This window comes from Oryctolagus cuniculus, chromosome X, assembly GCF_964237555.1.
Source record: "Oryctolagus cuniculus chromosome X, mOryCun1.1, whole genome shotgun sequence".
In the NCBI taxonomy this organism is placed as follows: Eukaryota; Metazoa; Chordata; class Mammalia; order Lagomorpha; family Leporidae; genus Oryctolagus; species Oryctolagus cuniculus.
In genome coordinates, this window is record NC_091453.1 from 37,352,687 (window position 1) to 37,378,127 (window position 25,441).

Sequence of the window (25,441 nt, forward strand, 5' to 3'; positions counted from 1 at the left end):
GCCGGGGGATTTCTATGCATTGTCTAACGTCATTCTATCACAATTCTGGCAAGATAGCTATTCACAGTCCCATTTTACAGATGAAATGACTGGGGCTCAAAGTGGTGAGGTAACTTGCCCAAGGTGCCAGAGCTGGTAGATGTGGGAGATGGTGAAGCCAGCATGAAAACCAAGATCTTTCTGATGGCAAAGCAAATCCTTCTCCCATCACGGGAAGTACGTTCTCAGCAGCTCCTCTTTTTCTCCTCCAAAGACCCCAGAGGGGTGGAGGGCCAGGGTTCGGACCCAGTTCTATGTGATTGCCCAAAGTATTTATAGCAGATGTAACGGTTAAGGGCAGGGACGGATCATGGAGTCAGACACACACAAGGTCCAATCTGGTTCCACCGCTTACTCACCCTATGATCCTGGGAAAGGCACTTAACCTCTCTGAACTTCAGAGTTCTCATTTGCAGAATAGGAATAATCCTGGAAGCGCCTACCTCACAGTGGTGCTGTGTGGGGCACCTGCTATGAACTACCTCTGACCCTCACAACTGCCTTGCGAGATAGCACATGACATTTCTCTTTTTTGGAGAGGCAAGTATGATGCTCAGAGTAGTGACTCGTCAGCACATGCTCCGCCAGTCCCCCCACAGCAAAGGGGGGGGGAGCAGCCTCAGGAGTAGGAAGCAGGCACACCTGAAGGCTTCGATGAGGCGCTCCACTTTCTGGGCTTCGCCCTGAACCCGGATATGGGATTGGAACTTGCGGAGTGCATCATCCAGATCCATGGAGGAGAAGTCCATCTCATCTACCACACAGCTGAAGAGCAGAGAGGGGTGGGGCACTTTCAATTCCTCTGCAGAAAACCTCCGACCCACCCACATTTGCTCAGAGAGGGACCGGCACCCCCTGCCGAGAGCCTGCCCATGCTGTCATCTATGGCCCTGGGCAAGCGTGTGGGATGACAGAATGTCTGCAATGGAATCCACCTCCCTCCCCCCAACCAGGAAATTGCAGCAAGACACACAGGGTCTCTTCCATCAGTCCAGTCATTTCAGAGAGGGAAAAATGGAGCCCTCCCGCCCTCCCCAGCAGGCCATAGATCAGACCAAGGGTATGGGAGCAGGATGGCCTATTCATCCTATTTTGAGAAGTTTATCTGGGCAAAAGGGACAGGCTGCCCCCATCCTCCCTCCCGCTCTCCCTCTCCTTTTCCAGGAACCCCTGGCCCGTCTGCCCAGCCCTGGGGGTCCTCACTCCAACACATCTCTGTTGAACTGCTTCTGCCGGTTCCCTAGGAATTCCCCTATCATCTGCCGGCTCAGGCCTTTCCGCTCCAGGATGAAATGGGCCACTCCAACCGGTGTATCTGACAGGAAGCCCCGCTCGATGAGATACTGGATACCCTTCTCTGGCTTCCTGCAGAAAGAGGGGAGGGAGATGACAAGACAGCCCTACTGGAACTGTGTGCCCTCTGTCCCATTTCTTACAGTCAACAAACCCAGGGCCTCAAAGAACCAAGGGAAGTTGAATCTATGATCGGGTCCAATCTTTTCACGGTACAGATGAGAGAATGGAGGCCCAGGGAGAGGAATCCACTTGCTCATTTCACAGAGCTTCAAAATTCCAAGGCATCCTCAACCCAGCTTCTTCCTTCACTGCAGCCATACTAGTTGGGAGACAATTGGTATCAACGACAGCCTGTTCTGTGCCAGGAGCTTTGATGTTCCCAGCAGACACCAAGCAGTCCCAAGAGAAGGTGGGAGCCCCAGGCTCAGGCCTACTCTTCAACTCACAGACCCCCAGAGCAGAGATGAAGTGAACAGGTGCCTGTTGCATGTCCCACATCCCACCTAGGCAGGTATCACTCAGCCTCTTTGAGTGTTCCTTTTCTCCTCCTCCTCCTCCTCTTCTTCTTCTTCTTTTTTTTTATTATTGGGGGGTGGTGGTGCTGTGGTAAAGGGGGGGTAAAGCCACTGCCTAGAGTGCCAGCATCCCATATGGGTGCTGGTTCGAGTCCCGGCTGTTCCACTTCCAATCCAGTTGCCTGCAAATGCATCTGGGAAAGCAGTGGCAGATGGCCCAAGTCCTTGGGTCCCTGCACCCACGTGGGAGACCCGGAAGAAGCTCTTAGTTCTTGGCTTCAGCCTGGCTCAGGCCTGGCTGTTGTGGCCATTTGGGGAATGAACTAGCAGATGGAAGATCTCTCTCTCTCTCTCTCTCTCTCTCTCCCTCTCCCTCTCCCTCTTCCCCTCTCCCTGTAATTCTGACTTTCAAATAAATAAATAAATCTTTAAAAAATTGATTTGAGAGACAGAGAAAGACAAAAAGTTCCCATCTGCTGGTTCACTCCCCAAATGCCCTCAACAGCCAAGGCTGGGCCAAGGATGAAGCTGAAAGCCAGGAACTCAATCCAGGCTTCCCATGTGGGCGGCAGGAGCACAATTACTCGGGTCATCGCCTGCTGCCTTCCAGGTGTGCATTAGCAGGAAGCTGGAGTCAGGGGCCAGAGGCAGGACTTGAACCCAGGTGCTCCAATATGGAAGGCAGGCGTCTTGTATGTTGGGCACTAGGGCAAATGCTCGCCCTCGCCTGTGAATGTTTTTGCAGACAAGCTGCTCCTTAGATTTTCAGAGAGCAAGGCCATAATCTGGGTGGGAGTTGTTCTGCACTTACTCAGAACGTCAGGACCTTAGGGCCACATGAGGCTAAAATTTGAAAGCAAATCTGGCGCTTGAGGCAGCCCCGATCCATCACTTCCCAGCTGTGGGATTTTAGACAATTTACTTCTCCAAGCCTCAGTGCCTTATCTATGAAATCGGGCCACATTACCTACCTTGCTGAGTTATTGTGAGAATTAAATATAGGTGGCAGTGTTTAATAAGCTATAACGATGTAAGGCATTAAGGAATTACATCTAATGCCTTGCACTACAGCTAATGTTTTCTAATTACATTTAATGTTTTCTAATTATTTTCTAATCAAATGTCACCCTCCCACCCTACTCCTAAGCACCTGGCACAATACCAGGCACCCGGAAAGAGCTCGGTGGCAGTCACTGAGTAGTCTGGCAACCACCCCGCCTCCCCACATTGCAAACATACACACCCTTCGAGCACAGAGATGGAAAACCTTAAGTCCAAGGAAGGAACACACGTTGCCCCAGGCCACGCGGTAAGTGGCCAAAGACGGACCAGGGGGCAAGGTCTCCCACCTGCCAGACTAAGGTTCTTTACACACCATATGGTCTCCCCTCTAATAAGTGGCAGTTGGGGGCAGTCGAGGCTCAGAGCATCTTGCCCAAGGTCACACCGCTAGTCAGGTGCGCTAGAGAGAAACCGCAGCCTACAAAGCCCAGGATCGCTGCTGGGAGAGCTGCTACAGAGAACAAAGTGCCCAGGGCTGAGGAGGCCAAGACAGGGAGCACGTACTTATTGAAGAGGTTGAGGCCGATTCTGTAGTGTCGCCTTTGCACCACGTCGTTGTTGAAGGCTGGGGAGTCCCAGCTGTGCCTGGTCTCCCGCTGGTATGTCTGCTTGCACAGGCCAGTGGCTGGGGGCTCCCTCAGGCTGTCCCGAGAAGAGGAGCCGGAGCTGCAGTTGATGGTCTCATTGGAATTGCTGGAGCTCTCCAGGCTCTCATTGTCTCCTCCATCAGAGTTCTCGCCTGCTGCCTCGCATTTCCCCAGCCTCCGACCCCCAGCCACACCACTGGGCCCGGTGCCACTGTTGGGGGCTGGGGGCAGGGGACCTGGTGGGGCTGGAGCTGGGCCCTCAGGGGCTGGGTAGTGGCGGTGTGGGATGGGGGCCCTGCCTGGTGGCCCCTTGTGCTTGAGGGTCCCATGGGGGCTGCAGCCATCAGCCTCGTACACCAGCTGGCGGTGGACAGAGCCGCGATCCGAGCGGTCACTCAGGTCCACGGAGCTGTCACTAGGAGGCTCAATGGTGAGCAGGGGAAGGTGGGCAGCCCGCAGCCGGAAATCCCGGCATTCCAGGCACCCGGGACCCCTGCGAGTGCCTTCCTCACGGCTCCCATCTTCCCGGGTCCCTGGTGGCACTGGTGGTGGAACTGGTGGGAGAGGAGCTGGTGCCCAGAACTCGGGTCGGCCCTGGGGTGGGGGCTCTGCACTGGGCAGTCGTTCAGGGGACTGTGGGGGCACTGGGTCATCCAGGTAGAGGGGAAGGTCACTGAAGGATGTGGCTGAGCTGTCCTCCTGCTGTTCTTTTGACTCCCGCTTCTCCAGCTGGGCTGACCCCGGCTCCTCAGACATGGGCCCTGAAGGGTGGCAGTTTAGGGCCTCGTCGATGGATTCAGCCAGAGACTTGACCTGCACAAGGTGGGGTTGGGGGCGGGGAAGGAGAAGAGGGAAAAGGAAAGAAAGAGAGGAGAGAAGAAGGGAAGAATGATGGAGGGGTGGGAGTGGGGGAGGGAAGGAAGGAAGAGGAGGGAGTGTTCCTGGTGGGTCAGCCAAGGTGAGTTCCCCTGCCTCTTCCCGAGGGGTCTATGTACTAACTTCCGGCAAGTCACGGTGAGCTCACAGCACCTGGGACTCACAGTGCCCACGAGTTCCCTTGCCAAACACTCAACCTGTCCTTTATGTCCCTATAGACCTAAGCCAAACTCTACCTTCTGTCTGTTTCGAGTCACATTCCTTTGCCTCTGCTGTCATTTTGCAACCCCCACCCTCACCAGCCATCTCCCCACCCCGTCCTGGCCAGGGCAAACCAAAACTCCAGCTTCCTTTGGGCTGCCAGAGCCATCTGAGTGATGCAGTCTTAGGAAATCCATCATATTTGCCTGTTAGAATCTGGACCACACTCCACCTCCCCGTGGTATGCAGCCTCTACCTGCAGTCTATATGATCCCCCAACTCCTGGTAGTCAGACCCCCAGGCTCCACATTGTAGCAGCCCATGGCAGAAGGGCAGGCATGCTACTTCTGAGATTAGCTGGTAAATGACTCTGTGTGTCTCAGACTCCTTGCCTAGGGGAAGCCAGGTCCTAAGCAGTCCTAGAGAGAGGTTCACAAGGGAAGCAGCTGACTCCTCCTGTCAACAGCCAAGTGCATACACTTGCAGGCAGAACTGTCAGGCCCAACTGAGTCTTCAGAGGTTGAGATCCCACCCTACTATCAGACTGCAGCCTCCTGAGAGACCTTGAGTCCAAACCACTCAGCTAAGCCGCTCTCAGCTTCCTAGCCCTCAGAAACTGGATGAGCTAGTCAACAATGAGATAATACCAGTTTCAGCTCAGCCTCTAAGGTCAGCTGTTAAGCTACTACATTTTGGGGATAATTTGTTACCCAGCGATACATAACTAATCCACTTCCCCATCAGACTTGAATAGCACTAAGAGCTGGGACCAGGCCTAGTTGCTCCACCTCTGCTACCAGTGATCTCCTATTCCTCATTCCCCCCTGGCTGGGGGATGGGCTTGGAGTCCCTGTTTCTAGTTCAAGGTCAGCACACTGCTAGACGCAAAGGAGATGTCATCTATGCCTTTGCTGTATGAATGGATGCATGAATGATACAGAACGCCCCTTCGATATCTCTTTCCTTTCCTCCACCTCATCACTCGCTCCACGGAAGCATGCCCAGGCTGACAGCCAGGGCAGGTCCCAGAGTTTAGAACAGAGTGTGGTTTCTTGTCTTATAAAGCTTCATTCATTCAGCAGTTTCTACCAAGTCCCTCCCTGGCTTTAGGAAGAAAGCTACTACATACTTAGCAGCTACCAGGTGCTTTCACGTGTGTATTACCTAGCTGAATGTAATCTTCACAACAACTCTAAAAAAGACCTCTCCATTTTATTGGTCATGTTTCAGCGAGCTTAAACAGTTTGCCCAAGGTCCCACCGCTGGGAAATGGCGGAGCTGGGATTCGCACCTGCGCAGGCACCTGATGCACTGAAGGCTATGGTGATCTCCCACTTCCTGCGATGCCAGTGACATGCCCACCCTTCTGTTTTTGCGGAAGCAGTGTCTATGCGGGCAACACCCTTCCAACTCTCTAACCTGCTAAACCTTCTCTGTCTGCCAAGGCCCAGGTCCACTGCTGTGTTCTCAGAGAAGCAGTCTCTGTTCCCCTCAAAGAAAACCTCCTCCCCGTCCTGAGTCCCTGTGGTACTACTCTAAGAGATCCCTTTCTCATGGCTGTGAGCACACTCTAGCTGAGAAAGATTGTGATGTACACATATGCCGGTCATTTCCTACCGGACTAGGAGATCTTTGAGAATAAGGACCAGGGTCAGCTCCTTAGCCTCAGTCTCCACATTTGTAAAATGGGAATAATCATCTCTGACCCGTGAGTCTATTATGGGGCAGACACAGCACCGGGCACATGGTAGGAGCTCATGACCTGTTAATTAAAGCTTTATTTGACAGCAGATCAAACTCCAAATGCTGAGAACTTTCATTTTCTTATCCGTTCTATACACCTGCAGTTTACCTCGTTTAACAATGTCATTTTTGTTTTTGTCTTGTCAATTCTTCCTCATTCTCCCAGTGCCAACTCAGATTGTAGCTCTCTCTTGTCATTAAATGCTGGTCAGGCCATGTCATTCAGCTCGGATTATATAGTTAGAAAGGAGTAGGAGGAGCCAGAGTGTGGGGAATGGGGAAGAAAGGCACTTTTCAGGGATCCTGACCTGTTTCGAGAAGGAGTCTTCAAGCTCTGTGATGTCATTGGAGAACTCTCCAGACGTGGTGACAGAGCTTCCACCGCCATCAATGCCCCCACCACAGGAGCCTCCATACGGGAGCCCCCGATCAAGCCGATGACTCCGGGCACCAGCCATGGCACCCTCGTCCAGCGAGGCAGGCTTGCCCTCGAAGTACGCGGGGTTCTGTGCCTTCTCGTACTCCTCGAAGGAGAACTGCATCCGCATGTTGGAAAGGATGATACGGCGGGACATGCGACTTTCCGAAGCTGAGCTGCGGAGCCGCTCAAAGTTCTTGTTCATGCGGTACTGGCGGAAGGCTGTCTGGATGGTCCTGGCAGCCCTGCGGCTCAGGAAGGAGCCCCCATACTTCCTCTCCAGCATTTCCACCTGGCAGGCAGGGTGGAAGGCAACAAGGTCAGAAATTCCCAACAGCCTCTAGGCCGTCAACCACAGCTCCACCCCACCCGAGTCCCAGCTAACGCCTGGAGCCGCCCCAAGGTGCCAGGCTGTGCTGGGGTGCTGTCTCCTCCCTTGGAAGCCCAGATAGCACTGGTCACGTGGGATTTGGACTGTGTTTGGTTTAATGTATAGGAAGTACATATTGATGACTCAAAAACAGAGAAAGTAGCATAGAAATAAAAAAAATGAAAGAAAGGAAGAAATAAACAGGAAGGAGAAAACGAAGGAGAGAGGATGACAGAGGAGGACAGAGAGTGAGGGAAAGAGAGAAAGAAGGAAGAGAGGGAGGCAGAGAGGAAAGAGGCAGGAAAGTGAGTTCACATAGTGTCCAAAGCCCTATATATAAACACAGTTAACATTTTGGTATATATTCTTCCAGGTGTTTTCTTAAAGAGTATTTTGTTTTCTTTCTCTCTTTCTCTCTCTCTCTCTCTCTCTCTCTCTCGCTACACAAAATATTCTATCAACTCATTTGTGTGCTTGCCCCACTAGACCAAGTTTTTAGGGATCAAGTCAGGTCTCATGTATCTTTACATCTCCGATTCAGGTCTCCCTACCCCTCCCTCCACCCCGGATACCCCTCGAGTGCCACAGCCGACTCCTCCCTTGGCTGTGGGCAGCACGCCTTCCCAGTCCCATTCTGCACCTTCTTATCCTGCAGGTCCGTGGAGAGTTCATAGCTGTCCGATAAGGCCTTGGAGCGCTTTATCTCCTCCTCCTCCTGCTTCCTCAGGGCGACACTGGCCGGCTGGAGGCGAGCCCGCTGAGCCCAGGGAAGGCCCACCCCAGCAGGGGGGCCCCCCATGTGGCTGCTGGTGGGAGGCAGCTGGCTCAGCCGGTAGGGGGGCTGGCTCCCAGGACTATCAACCGCTGTGCTCAGGTCACTGCCTGGGGCATCACCCTCCACACTGTGGGTATGAGATAAGATGAGGCAGGATGTGGGATCCGGAGAGGGGTGTGCTGGGCCAGATTGAAAGTGGGTGGAGCAGATCCCTGCCCACCGCCCCCCCCTCAAGCCCATCCGCCCCTGTTTTCCCGCAGAGACAGGGACCCCACCACTTACAGGCCAGAGCTGTCTCTTCACGGTGCCCACAGTCCCTGGCCTTCAGGCCCATGGCCTTGACCGCTGCATCCTCAGGTGCCCCTTCAGCCTGGCCCCTCCTCGATCCAGCCTCTTACACTCCTTGCTCTCAAGGCTCTATCACCCCAGGCTTTGTCCCAGTCCTGCTCAGCCCTGTCCCCTCAGGGGCCTCCTTCTAACAGTCCCGTGCCCTCACAGCCCCACCCCTCCCCGCCCCTCTGCCCCTCACAGCCTCATCCCCCACACAGCAGTGCTGTGCTTTCCCTCCCAGTCCCATCCCCAGTATCACCCAGACAAGCGCCATCCCCAGGCCATCCCCAGCCCGCCATCCCCAGCCCGGCCTCCTGCCCCTGCGGCCCCGCCCCTGCCCGCAGCCTCCCTGGCCAGTGCAGCATCCTCACAGGTACAGAGCCGCCCTGCGGGGCAGCTTCCTTTTCCTCCTCATGGCCTCCTCCTCCGCTCGCCTGGGAGAGGGGGCGAGGGGCTGCAGGCTGCAGAGTGGCAGGCGCTGGGCCCCGGGTCTTGCTTGCCCTGGTTATCCAGAGCTGTTGTTCCAGCAGACCTGCTCCCATGGTGCCATGGCAACCAGGCTGCCTGGGAACCCAGGTGGCGACAGCCCAGGCGCCCTGAGCCGAGCCGGGGCCTGGTGAGGAGCCACAGAGGCGGGGAGAACTGGGAGGGTGCAGGAGGGGAGGAACGTGCGGCAGGCACGGAGGAGGCTGTGGGGGAGAATGGGTGTGGCTGGGGCCCAGAGAGCGGTCTGGCTGGGGGCGTGCAAGGTTGGGGGGCTCTTGGCTGCTCAAAGGGTTCAAAGACTCCTCCCCAGTCCCAAATTGGCAGTGACCAGGGCACAGGACAAAGGTGAGCTGGGGTGGGTGTGTGTGTTGTGGGGGGCGGTCGGTCCCTAGCAGCGCGGGAGCTCGAGCTGCAAGAAGTCTGCCAACCTTGCAGCTGAGCACTTTGCACTGGGGGCTGGGTGTGCCGGGGAGGAGGGGGGGAGGTTGCAGCCTGGAGGCTGGGACCCCAGGCTGCTGAGCTAGAGCTGGACTCCGCCCTACTGGGAACCCCCACCCACTGCTTGGCCTACACCCTCTGTGGTGTTAGCCTGCCTCACAGCCAGGAGCAAAGCAGAAACTGGCTGGGAGCCTGCCCTCCACCCCAAAGTCTCCCTCTTCCTGGGCCTTGGGGGCACTTGATGGCAGCTCCCAGGGACCAGATGCAGCCCAGCCCAGCCCAGCCAACTGAGATGCTCCTCTCCTCTCCCTCTGGTCTGTAGGGTCCTGCCCCCACTCCCCTCCCAGCACACAGCTCAAGCCCGCTTTCCATCAACTGTCACCTGTGTTCATGAACCATTCATAGCTCCCGTTGCGCTTAAAAGAGCCCAAATTCCTCCTTCTGTCATTGGAGGGACAGCTAATCACTTATTTGCTCTTACAAGCAGCCTTTGTGAGATAGGAATTGTTACTTTTATCTTCATTTTACACATCAAGAAGCTGAGGCCCAGAGAGGTCAAGTGCAATATCCACAGTCACACAGCGACTAAGGACAGCATCAGGATTCAAATCCAGGAAGTCTGGCTCCAGAGCTCACACTCCTAAACATTAAGTCATACTGCAGGGCTGGCTGCCAGCCCCTTCTCTAGCCACCCTCCAGCCTGGCCCAGATCCTCTCTCAAATGCTCCTCTGTGTTCCACCTCCCAAACTGCACAGGTGCTACATTCCACCTGATACGCTATCCCCATCATCGCTGCCATGTGCAATCTGAAAGATGCCCCCCAACGCCTAGTTCCGTTGAGATTCAGATCACATGCCTCCAGTCCAAAAGGATTGCTCATCCTGGCCAGGGTTCCCCCCCGACAGCCCGTGTCTGTCCTTATGGCACAGGTTAGCTTTGGTAAAGCCTGACACTTATTGGTGTTCATGGCTCCCAGAATCCTAGCACAGGAAGGGAATTTGGTCATCTCCTAGTGAACCCAAAACACAGGGCCTGGAACAGAGCTTCTCTAATAAATATGATTCTCACCTAAACTTTTACCTCAGCTTCCTACCCAGCTCCGCTTCCACTCCATTCTCCATCTTATGGCTGGACGGAACTTTCAAAAGTACACATCTCAGGGCCAGTGCTGTGGCATTAGCAGGTAAAGCCACCGCCTGCAGTGCCAGCATCCCATATGGGTGCTGGTTAGAGTCCTGGCTGCTCCACTTCCGGTCCAGGTCTCTGCTATGGCCTGGGAAACCAGTGGAAGATGGCCCAAGTCCTTGGTCCCTTGCATCCGCATGGAAGACCTGGAAACAGCTCCTGGCTCCTGGCTTCAGATCAGTGCAGTTCCAGCCGTCGCGGCCATTTGGGGAGTGAACCAGCAGATGGAAGACCTCTCTCTTTCTCTCTCTTTCTTTCTGCCTCTCTGTAACTCTGACTTATAAATAAATCTATAAAAAATACACATTTGGGGGCCAGTGCTGTGGTGTAGTGGGTGAAGCCGCCACCTGCAGTGCTGGCATCCTATATGGGTGCTGGTTCGAGTCTGGGCTGCTGCTGGATCCAGCTCCCTCCTACGGCCTGGGAAAGCAGTAGAAGATGGCCCAAGTCCTTGGGCCCCTGCACCCACGTGGGAGACCTGGAGGAAGCTCCTGGTTCCTGGCTTCTGATTAGCGCAGCTCTAGCCACTGCAGCCAACTGGGGAGTGAACCAGTGGATGGAAGACTTGTGTGTGTGTGTGTGTGTGTGTGTGTGTGTCTGCTTATCTGTAACTTGACCTTTCAAATAAATCTTTTTTATAAAAAGTACACATGTGACCATTTCATTCTTTTATTAAAACTCTTCTCCCTTGGTGTGGGCATTTGTTTGCTCCAGTGGTTAAAATGCCAGCATCCCATATCAGAGTGCCTGAGTTTAACACGTGCCTCCCGTTCCTGATTCTAGCTTCCTGCTGATGCGCTTGCTGGGAGGCAGCAGCAACGTCTCAAGTAGCTGGATCCCTGCCATCCTCCTGGGAGACCTGAATTGAGTTCCTGGCTCCTGGCTTGGGCCTGGTCAAGCCCCAGCATTGTGGGCATTTAGGAAGTCATCCAGAGATGGGAGCTCTCTCTCTTTCTCTCTCTCTCTCTCTCTCTCTCTCTCAATCTTTCTGCTTCTCATATAGTGTATGTATGTATGTGTGTGTGTGTGTGTATATATATATATATATATATATATATATATATATATAAACCTTTCCCCAGATCTCTGTAACTCACTGAACAAAGAACAACTCTGTACCTGCTATGGACTAGGCACAGTGTTAGATGTTCGAAATACAACAACGAACAAGATGAACAAGAAGGGTTCCTCAGAGGAGTGATGTTCCAGAGAAGATTATAAAGAAATGTCCGAATAAATAAATACTATCATTTTAGATAGGGACAGTGCTGGGAAGGAAAATAAAGCAGAGTGCTAAAAGACGCTATTTTTTAAAAAATTTGTATTTAATTTCATTTTTATTTGAAAAGTGTAGAGACACAGAGATAGCCAGAGAGAGAGAGAGAGAGAGAGAGAGAGAGAGAGTCTTCCATCTGCTGGTTCACTCTCCAAATGGCTGCAACAGCCAGAGCTGAGCCAGGCTGAAGCCAGGAGCCAGGAATCCCATCTGGGTCTCCCACATAAATGGCAGGACCAAGTACTTGAGCCATCACCTGCTGCTTCCCAGGGTGCACATGAGCAGGGAGCTGGATTGCAAGTGGATGAGCCAAGACTCATGCTAGCCACTCTGATATGAGATGTGGACATCTCAAGCAACGTCCTAATCACTGTGCTAAACCTTTGCCCCCAAAGTGCTGTTTTCCATGTGTTGGCCAGAAAAGCCCTTTTTGGAGAAATGGCCTATAAGCTGAGCCCTGATGAAACTGATAGAGATGGGGAATAGCTAAACCAAGAGCAGTCCAAATAGACAGTACAGCCAGTGCAAAGGCCGTGAGGAAGAACTTTGCCTGGCATGTCTGAGGAAGAGTGAAGAGGCCAGTGTAGCCAGAGCAGAGTGAATGAGGGAGAGGGGAGTGACAAGGAGATATGAGCAGAGAGATCATAGGGGCCAAATCATGAAGCGCACTGAGCCCAGGATTAAACCTTTAAGCTTTTGCTCGGACTGAGGTAAGCAGAAGAGGGACATGATGAAACTTAGGTTTTCTAGAAATCACCCTCCTCAGGATCATCTCCAGCTGCCTCACCCTGGCCATGGATGAGACCTGACCTTAGTCCTGTTTCAAATACCCTCTACCCTATTACCCCAACATAGCTACCTCTTGCTTCCCCTTCAACATGTAGCTTAGATATGCCCTTCTACTCATGGGCTGACTTACAGACAGCGCCAGCATCCCATATGGGTGTCGGTTCAAGTCCTGGCTGTTCAACTTCCAGTCCAGCTCTCTGCTATGGCCTGGGAAAGCAGTAGAAGATGGCCCAAATCCTTGGGCCCCTGCACCCACATGAGAGACCTGGAAGAAGCTCGTGGCTGCTGGCTTCGGATCAGCTCAGCTCTGGCCATTGCAGCCATCTGGGGAGTGACCCAACAGATGAAAGACCTCTCTGTCTGGCTCTACCTCTCTCTGTGTAACTCTTTCAAATAAATAAAATAATTCTTAAAAAAAAAGAGTGTTTGAGGGGCTTGAGGATACTGCTTCTGACAGCATACTTACTGCTGAAGAAATGAACCTGGGCATGTAGAACACCCCAAATCGAAGACCCCCAAATCACTCATCCCATGGGAATTTCTCTCTCTCTCTCTCTCTCTCTCTCTCTCTCTCTCTCTCTCTCTCACACACACACACACACACACACACACAAACACAAAGGCTGAAAAAAAAAACCTAGGAAAAAAGCACACATCCACAAATATATGAAAACAGACAGGCATCTATGCAGACAGACATGACCCTCCAGCCCATGGCAGACCCGTGCCCCCATGCCCTGTGTGCCTGGTTATGCAGTGCAGGAGACTGGGGAGCATCCTCTGCGGGGTGGGGGATTAGCCGTGTTACACAAATAACCACAGTACAAAGCAGAAAGTTATCAGGGCTGGAGCACAGAGGAAGTGCTGGGGGAGCGCAGCAGAGCGATCCCTTCTGCTTGGGGGTGGCTGAGTGGAATAAAAATAAACTTGCACTTGCTGCGCACCTTCCCTATGTCAGGCATTTTCCACGCATTATTTCATCTGCATGGCAAACGTGAGCGGAGAATTAGGGTTCCTACTTTACAGCTAAAGAAAAAGGCTCTGAGACAGGAAGTGACTGCCAGAGGTCTCCAAGCTAGCAAGTGGCAGAACGAGGATGCAAAGGGCAAAGCTTGTGCTGGTTTCCCTGCTGTCTTGAAGGCTTCCTGGGGGAGGAAGCTTGGGGACTGGGCCTTGCCTAGGAGAAGCTGGTATTACTGGAGGAGTACCAGAACCTCGCTAAGATGGGGAGACATTCCCTAGGGATTTGGGGCTTGCCCATGGCAGAGGTACCGACCCTCCCCAGTTCCTGCTCCAAGTGGGAGGTCTTCTCTCCCTCCTTCCCTGTCTTGGCACTGCCCGGAGCCATGCAGCCAGCAGGGGATGGGATCGGGATGCAGTTGCCATGGAAATGAATGGGGGCTGTTGCCATAGATACCATAAGATGAGGGCAAGAGGAAGCTAGGGATGCCGAGGACTATCCCCATGACAACTTAGGCTGGAAGGGAGGGGTGCAAGTGAGAGACAAGGACACAAGACAGGGACATCAGTACACCTAGATGGGGCCAAGGGCTTTGGACTCTGGAAGGAGAGGACTGCTCAAGGAGACTAGAGCCGGCTGCCGGTGGCAGTGGGGGGCGGCTGGGCAGCAGTTGCTTCTCTCTCCTCTAACAGTTCTCCTGCGAGCTGTTTCCACTGCCTGAGCCCAGTGCCACAGGGATTACAGCCGTGAGCTCAGCTTGGCTCAGCACAGGGGCTGGCAGGGGAGAAGGAAGCCACTCAAGGGGCTGGGTAGAGAGTGGGCAAATGCAGACTTCCCAAGAGCACAGACCTGACTTGGAATCCCAGCTCTGCTTCTTCGCAACCCTAAAAATCACAGTTGTCATTGGTTGCATACCTGCTTCTTGCTAAGCCTAGCAATTCTGCAAGTTCCAGATTATTCTCCCTGAAGGAAAGAACCCAGGTGATGAAACTGAGGTACAGAGAGAAGGAACTTGCCCACAGCTTTGCAGCTCAGAAGTGGTGGAGCCAGGATTCAAATCAAAGTGTAGCTGAACAAAAACCTCATGCCATGACTACCTTGGGCACTGTGCAGAGTCCTTTCATTCTCTATCGCCCTGCACGTCCCCACAGTGGCATGTAGGAGGCCAGATGCCGGGAAAATATGTGTGGACTGGGTAAATGAGGAAGCAACATGGGAGGCAGCTAGAAAGATCAAGATTGGATGGAAGAAGCTCCCAAGGTCAAGAGCGAGGATGTGGATGTGGCCAAGGGTAGAAGAGCCAAGGGGCTGGGGTGGAGCCGTCCAACCCCATAGATCCACACTGAGGCCCAGATGGTCAAAGTGACTTTCTCAGTGTTGCACAGGACAAGAATTCCACCACCACCCTTCTCATTTTAGAACAGTGGGCCACTTGGAGCTTCAGAAGCTCCTGTGAGGACAGGTGTTGTGGTGCAGAGGGTTAAGCTGCCACTTGGGACACCCACATTCCATATTACAGAGATGATTTGAGTCCCTGCTGCTCCACTTCTGATCCAGCTCCCTGCTAAATGCACCTTGAAAGGCAGCGGAAGATGGCCCAAGTGCTTGGGCCCCTGGGAGGGAGACGTGGATGGAATTCCTGGCTCTTGGCTTTGGCTTGGCCCAGTCTTGGCTGTTGAAGCCATTTTGGGGAGTAAAGATCTCTCCCTCTCTCCATCACTTGGTCTTTCAACAAACAAACAAAGAAATAAATAAATGAATAACTCTTTTTCAAAAGAAGCACCTGTGAATCTGCCCAGTCCTCTGCCTCCCACTTGCCCAGCAAGCTGCCGAACATGGGCAGCAGCAGGCCACGTATGGCTCCGATACCACGGCAAGCCTGTCCACAGCTCCAAGCCAGTGCTTATGTTCTTTCTTCATTTCTTCTGCCCAGCATACGCCCTCTCTGCTCTTCATCCCTGCACCTGACCAGTCTGGATGGACTCATTTTCCAATTGTGGCATCTGTACGTTCCGACTCCCTTCTGCCCTCCACAGAACCTGGTGCGGTTGGCCACTACTGCTTCCTCAAAGTTTTGGTTCACACCTCTGTCCTGCCAGTTCTTATCACCAGCTAAACTGGGATTCTTAGAGCATCTGTCTTCATGGCCACTGCCTGCTCCTGTTGCCCAAGGGCAGTGGACTGCTTTGATTCACTTCTGCGTATCTTGCCATATGCATGCCAAGGACCACACAGGGTGCTCAGCAGCCACCTCGGCCTCCTAAGACCACAGAGACAAGTCATGTGTGTCCAAGTGTGGGACCATCCTGCCTGACACTTACCTGGCCCCCTAAAAGCCACAGCCTCACATGCTTCAAAGCCACCCACACCCGGTCTTATGATTACATCCACCAGACACACTCATAGAGCCTACCAATCAAAAAGCTCACCAGCTCACACAATCACCCTCACACACACACAGAACTCCTCACAGCAGGTGTCACACACTCATGTTCCCTCAGATGCACAACAATGCACACAGGCTTCACGCACAGACATGCACACAACTGCTACAAAATTGCCCCCTCCCACCCCTCACAGACCGTCCACCTGCTCAGCTGACTCTGTTACACACCCAGGAATCTACTACAGCTCATGGCTCCCAGGACAGCCGCCTGACCTGAACTTGTCCTCTCCCACGCCAACACTTCTGTCTGCAGAAGTGAAGGGCAGAATGATGTCCACCTCAGCCACAGGGTAACCTACCTACCATTCCCCAACGTGACCTGGAGCCCTCCATTAGCTCCGTGTCCTGACAGGCCCTGTCTCCCCCACCCCCTGCCTCCCATTCAAAAATCTTCCCAGCTTTCCAGGCCCAATTCTCACTCCCTCTTCCTCTGGCAAGCCCACCTGGACACCTCCCCCCCCCCCCCGCCCCCATCCCCACGCACCTGGGCAGCTCCCTCTTCTTTGGGCCAGAGACATGTCTTGCTCATTACCTGAAACCATTTTGGCTCAATTATTTTGGCCCCTCACACCCTGCCTTCTTCCCAAAGAATCATCTCCCCAGGGAGATGGAGAACAAGGCCACTGTCTTACTTTTGATCCCTTCACAGTATTTAGCTTGAGGTCTTGCACCCAGCAGGTGCTCACACATTTCTTGCTGCAAGAGTAAATAAGGCAGAAAGGAAGGGGGGGGAAGAAATGAATGAGATTTTTGAATGGATGAATGAGCAGATGAGTTGAATGACTGAAACTGTGAGTGAGGCGGGAAGGTGAAGGTGAGGTTGTGGGGAAAGCACAGGTTCAATGAGATGGGGATGCAGAAGGGAGGGAGGAAAGAAAGGACAGAAGGAACTCTCACCTGAGCTTTAATCAAAACAAGAGCCACGAATCACAGCACACTTGCCCAACTGTGCGCCAGCCCCTGTGCTGGGCTCCTGGCAGTCTTGCTAATCTTCGTGACGCAGACAGGTAGATCTATTCTCAGCATGCTCAGGAGGAAGATAAAGCCCAAGGAGAAGCAAAGATTTGCCCCAGGTTACAGGAGAGTGAGTGGCAGAACCAGAAGGCAAACTTGGATTTGTCTAACGTTTTAAAGATTCTGAGAGGGTAAGTCAGAGTGTGAGCCCACTTTGGGGTCTCCTGTCTGTGCTCTTAACACAGACACATCTTAATATCAGAGAATATTAGAATCACATTGTCAGAATTTTTTTTTAAATGGTATTCATGAAATAAAACCAACTGGGGGCCAGCGCTGTGGCGTAGTGGGTAAAGCTGCCACCGACAGTGCCGGCATCCCATATGGACGCCGGTTCGAGTCCCGGCTGCTCCATTTCCAATTCAGCTCTCTGCTATGGCGTGGGAAGTCAGTAGAAGATGGCCCAAGTCCTTTGGGCCCCTGCACCCACGTAGGAAACCTGGAGGAGGCTCCTGGCTTCTGACTTCTGGCTTCGGAACGGTGCAACTCCAGCCATTGCGGCCATCTGGTGAGTGAACCAGCAGATGGAAGACTTCTCTCTGTCTCTCTCTCTCTCTGTCTCTCTCTCTCTCTCTCTCTCTCTCTCTCTCTCTCTCTGTCTTTGCCTCTATGTAACTCTGCATTTCAAATAAATAAGTAAATTTAAAAAAAAAAAAGCAACAGGACTGGAGAATCCAAAAATCACTGCAGAGTAGAAATAGAAATCCGAATTGTCTGGGGTGTGTCACTGAATCCTAGCATCTTGAATTCACATAACTGTTTCTTAAAATGGTAGCATCTCAGGTTCACAAAATGTCACAGTTGGAAGAACCCTCGGAGATCCTCTTGTCCAACCTCCCTCCTCACTTTGCAGATTGGGAAACTATTTATTAAGAGAAGTTCAGTGACATGTCCAAGGTTAACCAGCTTGCTTGCCTCAGGTTAACAGGCTGAAGAAGGCAATAGGCCAACCACGTAGGAAGCCATTCACACACGTATTGAGTGCCTCTTGGGTGTTGACAATACCATCTATCAAACCCTACTCTCTCCTCTCTCTCTCAGCCCCTGTTCCCAGCCCTGGAAAAGACAGAAGGCAAGAAGCCTGGTGGAGACGGGGAGAGGGTGGTGGGGTGGAGTGGAACATACATCAGACAGAGAGAAGAGATCAGCTTTTATTGATGGAAATTCCTTTGTACACAGCAACACATACTCTGAAAGGCCTTTTCCTCCTGATCATATTTACAGAGCATGATGGGCATGGCAGGGGGAGGGGGTGAGGCCTTCAAGCAGTGGAGGAAATGGCCGCAGTGGCCACAGCAAGGGAACAAACGACGGGAACTAGGCAGGCTGAGTCCTGCCCCCAACCCCGTCTGGTCCTCTGAGCCTTAGGCACCCTGCATCTCTGTTTGTGCTCACAGAGGACAGAGGTAGGTCCTTGGGATGTCATTTGGAGACCTCTCCAGGAGTGGCAGGCTCCAGGGTGCCTGGGAAGTGGGAGTGCAGGTGCGGGAGATTCCGGGTTCCAAGCTCCAAGCTTCAAGCTCCAAGCTCCAAGCTCTGCTTCTCCCACATTTTAGTGAGACCTGGGGCTCCAGCTCTTTTGTTATTCAGGGGCTGGAGTCCAGGGGAGAGAGCAGTGGGGGTGGGGATTCCAAGAAGGAAGGGGCAGGAAAAGGGGCACTATGCTGGCCCATCTGGTTCCTGAAGCAGGGGATAGGGTCCCATGGGGGATCCGCAGGGGTGGGGGTGGGAGCGGGGGCTGGTTAAGGCTTTTGCTTCTGCATAGAAAATGGCCCTTGTCCTCTCAGTTACCGAGAGGAGGGACTACTGCACTCGGAGGCCGGACAGCAGAACTGGTGAGCGTCTTCCTCTTCCTCTTCCTCAGTCTCCTCCTCCTCCTCCTCTTCCCTGGGGCCAGGAAGGGCAGGGTAGAGGCCACAGGCGGCGGGTGACAGAGAGAGGCAGAGGCATTAGTTTGCAGAGCAGGGGAGATACATGAAGGGCCAGAACTGGGAGGTGGGGCTAGGATGGGGGCAGGGTGCAAGTGAGGAGGCCAGTGTGGCGGACTGTCCAGGGCCACTGTCCCCTCCTGGGACAGCCCTCCCCCACACCCAGCCTGGGCTCACCTCCAGAGTACAGAAATCCCGGGAGCTGACCCTGACAGGTGCCCAGCCTCCATTTTAATAGAAAGAATAGCAGCCTGCTCTATGCATGCTGGCACTGTGCATATACACCAGCTCATTTAATTCCTGCAACAACTCTGTAAGGCAGCATTTTTAGAGATGAGGGGATTGAAGTGCAGAAAGGCTAGCCAACCTGCCCAAGGTCACATGGCTGGGCCAGTGGTAGAGTCTGGATTTGAACCCAGAGTTTTCAGAGCACCAAGTCTCAGACTCAATCCCACCAGGTCCTTTGGGTGAACTTGGCACTCTCTCTAGAAATCCACCCTGCCCTGGAGGGACAAAGATTTGTATGATCTGCAGACTCTGGCTCAGGCAAACAGGAGACACTTAGGAAGGGAGTATGGAAAGCCCACTGTTGGGGAACAAAGAGACCTGGGTTCCAATTCCAGCTCTCCAAGTGCTTCCAGGCTAGGTGTCCCCAGGAACGTATTACAGCTCCTCATGGAGCCTCACTTCCCTCATCTGTGAAAACGGGGCTTACAATGCCAACCCCTCCAGAACTGTTGCAAGGACTAGAACATAGATCAAGTGCCTGGCAAACAATAGCAACGGGAACATGCTGGTGACTATTGTTAACTGCTCATGAATCCAATCGAATCCCCAAGGTGACCGTCTGCCCACACAGAACCAGCCACAGCAGGGAAGAGGTGTCACTTCAGGAGCAAGTGCCTGTCCCCAGGCTTCCGCTGAGCAGCACCAGGGTCCAGACGGCATGTGTGGCAGTCACTGGAGCTGGGCTACAGTTTCATGAGGGGGATGGCCAGAGAGGAGGACTGGGAGGGGACCCGGTGCCTTGGAGGTGAAAAGGTTGATCTTCTGGGGACAGCCAAGGAAACAGCATCACCCCACTCCCAGATCCCTCGGCTCCAGAGATGCAGAAGTATGGGAGCTAGGAAAAGTGGAGACTTGGGAAGAGATGGGAAGGAAAGCAGACAGGCAAGGGAAGGCACTGCTGTCCACCCGACAGCCAGCCAAGCACATACACGCACACATGCGCGCACACACATACCACACTCGTCTCAGACTCAGAGCTTCCTCCGACACGTTGTTCCAGACTCAGTGAGTCAACAGGATCACATGAACCAGGGCTCATGTCCTGAGCAAAAGTACCCTTTCCTTTCTGAGACTCCCATTCCTCATCAAGCAAACAAGAAAAACCTGCAGCTCTTGAGGCTGTCACGAAGAACAAACACTATTGCAGTTGCACTAGTTACTCCCCTCTTCCCTGGGCCAAGCGGTTGCCACCTTGGCCCCGGACACTGCAGTCACCTCCTGTTTCTTCTCCCTTCACTCTTGAACTACATTAACCTTCCTAAAGCCCACCTCTGAGCATCAATCTCTTCTGCCCGGACGTCTTGGCAGACCATTGCCTCTTGAATAAAGTTGAGACTTTTCAAGTTGGAAGCCCCACCCCTACTAACTCAGTGACCTGAGTCCATCTCTTCACTGCTTGGGGGACTCATTTTCCTTATATGCAAAATGAGGAAATACCTACCTTGCAGGGTGTGGTGCGATTAAATGAGTTCAAGAATGCAAAGTGCCTGCCACAGGGTAGGTGTGACGCTTAACGGGAGGTAACTATGACTATGACCATCACTATCAGTGGCATCAATAGTATCCTACTCACTCACTCATGCCAAGCCATCATCAAACCAGCTTGTTTATTCCATCAGCATGCCCAGCCTTTTCATGCCTCTCTGTCTTTGTTGAGTCTGTTTCTTCCACTTCAAATATTCTCCTTTTTTTTTTTTTTGCACAGATCTTTTGCCTACTGAAATCCTGTCTGAATTTCATAACCCAGCTCAAGGCTGTTTCCTGCAGGAAGTCCTCCCTGACTCCCAGGCAGAAGCATCCCTTGCTTCCTCCTGCCTCCAGCATCCACGACCTTGGTCAGGGCTCCCCGGTTGTTGTTGCTTTCACTAATCTCCTCACCACTCTTGTAAAAACCTCATCACCACTGCTTCCTTCTCTGGCTATACTATTTAAGGCCAGTCTCTCCACCTGGGCTCTGGAGCCCATCCCTGCTACCTCCACAACAATCATCCCCTCTCCCTCCCATATTTTCAACCTCTCCCCCTCTGTTGCCTCCTTCCTATCAACATTTATAGAAGCTCAAGTCTCTCCCATCTGGGAATAAAAACCTTCTCTCTGCCCCCACATCCCCCTCTGTCCCTCTCTCCTCTTCACAGCTAAGCTTCTTGAGAAATTCGTCTACACTGTCCATCTCTGCTTCGGTACCTCCCACGAGCTCTTCAGCCCACTGCAATCTGCCTCGTGTGCCCACCACTCCACGGAAGCTGTTCTCAGGAAGGTCGCCCAGGCCCTCCTGGTGGTTAAAGCCAATAGACTTGCTTCCGCCCTCAGCTTCCTCCCCCTCGCAACATTTGACACTCTTAAGAGGGCCCTCCTCTGCACGGCCCCTTCCTTCCTCTGCTTCCGTGAGCCCACTCCCTGCTGCTTTCCCTCCTACTTCTCTGAACCGCCCCCCCCCATTGCTTCCCCTGGCCATTCCTTATATGTTGGTTCCTCTCCTGCAGTTCTGCTCTAATCCTCTTCTGTTCCCTTCCACACTCTGTTTTGCCCATCTCATTCCACGGCCCATCTCATTCAAGGTGTGGCTGTCTCTAGCAGGGGTCTTCAATGCCTGCTGGACAGCTCCACCACAACGGCCCCGTGCGCCTTTGGGTCTCTCACTGGCATCTCACCACTGCAAGCCTGGCCTCGGCATTGCCTGCCTTAGTGAAAGACGTCATCACACACCCAGCCACCTGAGCCCCAAACACAACATTTACCAAATTACTTTCCTCCAAAAAGATGCACATGGATATACACATGCAACCCGGGAGTCACCCGAGATTCTTGCTGTTCCATTAGCAAGTCAGTCATCTTAGCAGGACAGAATCCTTCAAATTCAATCTCCTAAATAGCTCTACAAGGTTGTGTGTGATCTGGCCCTTGCCATGTCATCTTCTTCTCTAGCCCTTTGTCCACCCTTTCTCCAATCAACACTGGTCTTCTCAATGTGCCTCTAGCATACCAAGTACACTCTGGCCTCAGGGCCTTGGTACTTCATGTTCTTTCTTTCTAGAAGGTCAGCAGCCAAACAGGTACATGGCTTACTCCCTTACATCCTTCAAGTCTCTGACCAAATGCTACCTCATCAGAAAGGCCCTCCCTTGCAAAAGGCATCCCAACATTCTCTACCTTCTCAACTCAGCTTTTTTTTTTCTTCATAGCACTCATCAACATAAGACCCATTCTGTACACTTAGTTGTGTGTTTATTAGGTCATGTCCACAGTCAGATCCCTCAGGGCAAGCCTCCATTTTGTTTAGTGCCATGGCCAGCCCTGCACACTCCAATTTGCTGCCAACTCTGCCCTCGGTCATCTCCACCTCCTTCTCTCTCCCCCACTGTCTCTTCAACCTCTGACCCTATCCTCCCTCCCTTGCAATCGCTCTCAACTCCTTCCTTTGCTCCATCCCTGCTGCTAGAACCTCAGCTTCTCTCTGGCTTGCACCCCTGCCATAGCCTCCTCCCTCATCTCCCCTTCCTTCTCGAATGCTAATTTGATCATGTCACTTTTCCTACTCATGAACGTCTCATGGCTCCCCAGCTGTCTACCAAAAGAAAAAAAAATAACATGCATGAGAACCCAAACTCCCTAGACAGCTGCTGGAGGCATGGCTAGCCTCCGCACCCTCCCTCCGATGTCTCATTTCACCTGCTCTCACCTCCAGGACCTGCATACACTCTCAGAGAATCCTCTCCCACCCCTACCTCTCGATATCTCTATGGACCTTGAGTGACTAGCTCAACTGATAATTCCTTTAAGAAACTTTCCTGACTCACAAACCGAAAGTGACGCCTCTTCAAACTCCACAGGGCAGTGGAAGTCCACTGCGTCGCTATGAGTCTCCAAGAAGCAGAAGTAGGGTGAGAGGGGTTGATTATGCCTGAGACCAAGGATTTGGGATGCTGGGTATGAGCATGAATAGAGGCTCCCCTTTCCTCTGGCACTGTTACCCTGGACTCATGTTCCTCTGGCTTCTGCCAACATCAGCTCAACCTTGCCCTCTCCCTTCTCTCCACCTTCTAACTGTATGACGGTTTATATCCCCTGATACTTCTATGGAGTCTATCTCACTGATGGCCTCCCAGACGATCTGGATTCCCTAACTTGAAATTCAAATGCTTCCACACAAATGGTGCCCACTGGAGTCATTTAACACAGCGGCCTTGCTGAAATCCACCTCTTCTATGCCAAAACTCCAGTTTAGGCTTTCCAGCTGGTCTCCATGCATACAATCCACACATACTGACTGCTAAGGTGACGTTCCTAAAGCACAACATTTACCAAATTACTCTCCTCTTTAGAATCCATTCACATGACACTGCCACCAACACTGATTCTCAACCTCCTTGAGGGGGACACTAACCCCTTTATGTGCTGAATGAAAATCATGGGCCATCCCCCCTTCTGAAAAAATGCACATAGATACACACATGTAACATTCTGCATTCAAGTTCAGGAGGTTAATGGGTCTCCTGAAGCCCATCGGGATCCCATGCCCTACCCAAGAACATCCAGATTCTTCTGCTTATGCTATTTCTTCTGCCTGCAATGCCCCTTCCACACTTCATCCTTCTACCCTTTGGTTAAATCTTACTTATCCCTTAAGAGCTAGCTCTTAGAGGCTGAGTTGACCTGCATCAGTCCAAGACAGGGCGAGAACCCTTCCTCTAGGCTTCCACAGCATCCCCCCACCCCATGTTCTCCTCTGTCATAGCCTTCCTCAGTCTCCTCAACTGACTGGAATTTCTTGGAGGACAAGAGTCATTAGCCAGCACAGGCCCTGGTCATACTGGTACCCCAGAAGTTTTTACTGAAATGGATACTAGCTACAGCTATTTTTTTTTCATTGAGAATGCATTATGTGCCAGGCACACAGCAAGGTGAATTCTGAATGAATGGACTCATCTGAATGACCTTACCTACTCCTCAGCAAAGTAAACCCCAGGATGCTGGTGGCATTGTGTCCTGTTTAGCAGGCAAGGAACTAGGCTCAGAAATGTGTGAAGTGAGTTGTTCAAGGTCACCCAGCTAGCAAGTGACAGGGTTGGGAATGAAGTTGACATGAATGCCATGCAATGGGCCATGCTGTGGTCCACCATGCTTCACTGCCTGGACTGTGAAATGGCACAGCAGGAGAAGAGGACCAAGAACCAGGGCCAAAACTTCCCACTTAGGCTCCATTTCCCAGGACCACCTCCTGTATCATTCAAGGCAAGACCAGGCACCTGGAACTTTTTTCTTAGGATGCAACCCTGTCTATCCCATATACTACTCTCATATGCCCCATCTCAGGCCCACCCTTTGCTCCAAAACCATCCCCAGACACATACAGCTTTTGGATCCAATCCAATCCAATCCAATCCAGTGTTACACACTTGGTTAGTATAGATAATCATCCAGGAGTTTTATGTGCATTATATCTGAAAACATCCCAGAGAGGTAAAGTAGGCATTAACCTCATTACACAGAAGAGGAAACAGACATTCGGAGGCTAAATGACTTGCCCAAAATCACAGAGCTGGCACATGGCAGAACTGAACTTGAATAAAGGCACTGATTCAACTATTTTCCCCCAGTGAGGTCATCCAACTTGAATGAGCCGAACAGTAGGCAAGACCATTTTTAGTGGGGGAGAGGGACGAAGGAAAGCTATCACTCTTTCAAGACTCAGTACAAATGTCCTCTTCTGTAGGAAGCCTTCCCTGGCTCCTGGATGCAGTTCAGTGCCCATTCACTGGCAGCCTTCTGCACCTACTTCTGCCCCATCCCAAACCACGCTGCCCTATCCCTGTCTATGTGTCTCTCTTCTGTCTAGACTTGTGCTCCCTGATGATAGGACCAGACAGAATTCATTTCAATATCCTGTGGAAGTTCAGCACATGGCCTAACCTAAAGCAGGCAAGATAACATACTTGCTGAACCCATGAGATGAGATTTGAGCTGGTTCTTAAAAGAAAAGGCAAACTATAAACAAGTGGCTATAGGGAACAGGTACAGAGCAGGAGGCAAATGAGTTAGTAGAAACAAGGAAATAGGACCAAGGAAAAAGGCCAGTGATTCTGAAATTATGACAGAGGGTGTGTGTGTGTATATAACATGTTTTCATTGTTGTTATGGAGGTTTCCTTTTCCTTACAAAAATGGAATCATACTGAAAGCCCTGTTCTGCAACTTCCTTTTTCATGTAACAATAGGACTTGGAGTTCTTGCTATGCCAGTATATAGAGATATGCCTTTAAAAAAATCAGCTTCAGATTAATCCATAGTACAAGTGTAAGCTGTTCCCTATTGGTGGACATTGAAGTTGTTTTCATGTTTTACGGTCACAACCAATGCTGCACTGAACATCTCTGCAAATGTCTGCAAGCACTGTTGAAGGACGGATTCCTAAAAGTTG

The 25,441-nt window shown here is 52.2% G+C and overlaps 1 protein-coding gene across 9 annotated transcripts in view; it reads right to left on the reverse strand.

The window, feature by feature from the left end:
- IQSEC2 (IQ motif and Sec7 domain ArfGEF 2) overlaps nt 1–25,441 on the reverse strand; it is an 87,236-nt gene that overhangs the window by 15,451 nt on the left and 46,344 nt on the right. For 8 of the 9 annotated variants that reach the window (XM_070067292.1, XM_070067291.1, XM_070067290.1 and 5 more), the window contains 5 exons: nt 7,748–8,009; nt 6,628–7,029; nt 3,417–4,312; nt 1,243–1,404; nt 682–804 (listed from right to left, as the gene is read on the reverse strand). In XM_070067292.1, coding sequence (XP_069923393.1) covers nt 682–804; nt 1,243–1,404; nt 3,417–4,312; nt 6,628–7,029; nt 7,748–8,009 — 1,845 coding nt within the window. Of the gene's footprint in view, nt 1–681; nt 805–1,242; nt 1,405–3,416; nt 4,313–6,627; nt 7,030–7,747; nt 8,010–8,164; nt 8,291–25,441 lie in introns of those variants that run through there. The other variant, XM_070067296.1, reaches the window with a different exon arrangement.